The sequence below is a fragment of the Sapajus apella genome, unplaced genomic scaffold, assembly GCF_009761245.1.
Source record: "Sapajus apella isolate SASKATOON/1434 unplaced genomic scaffold, GSC_monkey_1.0 scaffold47, whole genome shotgun sequence".
In the NCBI taxonomy this organism is placed as follows: Eukaryota; Metazoa; Chordata; class Mammalia; order Primates; family Cebidae; genus Sapajus; species Sapajus apella.
This window is the reverse complement of record NW_022436987.1, coordinates 3,205,831-3,208,862: the sequence shown is the minus strand read 5'-3', so window position 1 is coordinate 3,208,862 and position 3,032 is coordinate 3,205,831. Positions and strand designations below refer to the sequence as shown.

At 37.8% G+C, this 3,032-nt stretch overlaps 1 protein-coding gene across 1 annotated transcript; it reads left to right on the top strand.

Annotated features, from left to right (window-relative positions):
* The first annotated feature begins 502 nt into the window (after positions 1 to 502).
* On the top strand, positions 503 to 1,840 carry LOC116525083 (olfactory receptor 491-like). Its single transcript, XM_032240650.1, has one exon. The coding sequence runs from the start codon at positions 905 to 907 to the stop codon at positions 1,838 to 1,840; it is 936 nt and encodes a 311-aa protein (XP_032096541.1). The 5' UTR covers positions 503 to 904.
* The last annotated feature ends 1,192 nt before the right edge of the window (positions 1,841 to 3,032 follow it).

The following is a 3,032-nucleotide window of genomic DNA, read 5'->3' as shown; positions in this document are numbered from 1 at the left end:
AGACTCTAAATAGTTCAAGAAGTTTGAGTCAGCATGAGTGGTGAATGGAAACTTCCTGAAAGACAAGCAGGAATTCACACGCAGGAACACAAAGGATGCTGTATGCTGTGCTAACAAGTTAGGTTTCACTGTGAAGGCTTGAGAGAGTACTGAAAGACTGAAACGAATCTCTTTGGAATCATGTGCTTTTTATTTACCAAGAAATCACTTACACAAATGTGTTGCAAACAAGAATGAAGGCAGTGAAGTAAATAGGTTAATAAAATAGAAAGGAAAATGACTGGGTCCTTGACTAAAGTGGGGATGCTGGGAATAGTAAAACAGAGATAAAGAGATAAAATTGAGAGTTAACTTGTAGATAGGCTCAATAAGATTTTATTAGTTGTGATACAACAAGAGGAAGAAGCCTAGGAGGGCTCCCAAGTTGCAGACACAAGAGACTAGGTCGATGGTGGTGTCACTCCCCAGATACAAAATATGGAAGGAAAGAGAAGAATGCCACAGAAAAGAATGAATGAATTTGGTATGGGGAAGGCTGTGTTTGAGGTACTTGTGGAATTTCCAGCTGAAGACTCCTAATAGATCATTGAAATGGTAGTCTGGACATCCTTTGAGAGATGTTTAGAAGTATAGGTATGAGAGGCCTTTTAATATATTTACTATATACAGAAAAGAATGGAACTAATTTCCCAGAAAATGAAGTTGAATCATTCTCTTTTTATGCAGAAGAGACATAAAAACAAGAACAATCCTGTAGGACATCAATATTCACAAATCATGCAGAAAATGAAGTCACTGTGAATGGGTCTGAGGAATAGCCAGTGAAAGCTGGGAATGTGTGAAATAGAATCCTGTAACAAATTAATATTCACATTTTTTTCAACAGGAACAATTCACAGAGAAGATGGAGATTGGAAACCACACCACAGTGACAGAGTTTATCATTTTAGGGTTAACTGAGGATCCTACACTTCATAACATCTTCTTTGTGATATTTCTAGGAATCTACATTGTCACCTTAATAGGCAATATCAGCATAATCATTTTAATAAGAAGCTGTTCCCAGCTTCACACCCCCATGTACGTGTTCCTCAGCCATTTGGCTTTTGTGGACATTGGGCTTTCCACAGTAGTCACGCCTATAATGCTTATGGGATTCCTAAAGCATGGAACAGCCCTCCCTGTCACTAGCTGTGAAGCCCAGCTCTGTTCTGTAGTCATGTTTGGGACAGCTGAGTGCTTCTTGCTGGCAACCATGGCCTATGATCGCTATGTGGCCATCTGCTTGCCCCTGGAATACTCTACCCACATGTCCCCCAGAATCTGCATCCTCTTCGTGGGGGCTTCTTACCTGGGTGGATGTGTGAATACCTCAACATTTTCTAGTTGTTTATTGAGGTTGTCTTTCTGTGGACCAAATCAGATAGATCATTTTTTCTGTGATATCTCTCCTTTGCTGAAACTTTCCTGCTCAGATATCTCTATTCCTGAAATAGAGATCCCTTCCATCTCTTCTGGCTCTATCATTGTGGTCACAGTATTTGTCATAGCTGTTTCCTACATCTACATCCTCATCACCATCCTGAAGATGTGCTCTGCCAAGGGGCGCCACAAGGCCTTCTCCACCTGCTCCTCCCACCTCACAGTGGTTACTCTCTACTATGGAACGATTACCTTCATTTACGTGATGCCCAAGTCCAGTTACTCAACTAGCCAGAACAGATTGATATCTCTGTCCTATACAGTGGTAATCCCTATATTGAACCCCTTTATCTATAGTCTGAGGAACAGAGATGTAAAGGAGGCACTAAGAAAGGCAACTCTCAGAATATATTCTTAGGATCAAGAATATTTCAGACGACCTATAAGGTTTTCATTATCGGTATCACACTTAGGACCTATCAAATACTGCTTAGCTGATTGCTTAAAATTACATTTATTTGCTCTGACTTTCACTTTTAAATACTTGTAGACCAATTTGGAGACACCTATAAATCAGTAATAATAACAGTAATAATTATCACTGTTATTAAACTCTTGTAGATGCCAAGGATTTTCCTTTAATTTATTTCGCAAACAATAACTTTTACTTAGTTCGTGTCAGGCCCTGTTCTAAGCATGTTACATATATTAATTAATTTATTCCACACAATAACCCTATGAAGTGATGCCATTATTTGTATTTCACAAATAAATCATGTGGGCACAGAGACATTAAGTAGAATGTCCAAAGTCATGAAGTTAAATGTGGGACCAGTACGTATTTGAATCCAGAAAGTCTGATTCCAAAACCATTACGTTATTTCATTTCATTTTCTTAGCAATCTTATGATGCAGGAGTAAATTTCCCACAAGTTACAGTTGAAAAAACTGTATTGAAAGATACAATAGTTTTTCCATATAGATGTAGACTCAAGGCCTCTGTTTCCAGGGTCTATGCACTTAACCTATATCAGACCATGACCATCAGCCTAATGACATCAACATTGCTACTGAGTTAGAAGATTTGGGCAGGACAATCAAGCTTAAGCTGGAACTTTGCATCGATTTTTTGAACAAACCCTACCACTAAAGGGTCTAGGTTGTGTAGACTGTATGAGGGTGAAAATTTGAAAACTGGATTGTTTGCCATCTTTTAGGAGACCAGATCTTAACACCAAGACCACATGATTTAGCTGGAAGTTTATCCATATTTTAATGCATGTTAAAAACAAATAGTTTCCTTTGGCATAATGTAATATTTATTTGTAGTGATTAAAAACAGTGTCCTTTAATTCTAAGCATTGCAATTAATGTGTTAACAACAATTGTAGTTCCATAGGTCTGAATTGATAAAGAAATGGGAACCCGTTAAAAAACAACCATAACAACGAAACAAAAATGTTGTTGCACATCAGATTAACTAAATGTTTTTCTTGGAGAATGACTTACTATCATTTACATTATCACCATAAGACTAGAAAGGATGAGGAGAGGTTTGCTGGAATACAGGAACTACCAATTCAAAGCAAATATTGAAACAACTGTCTCTG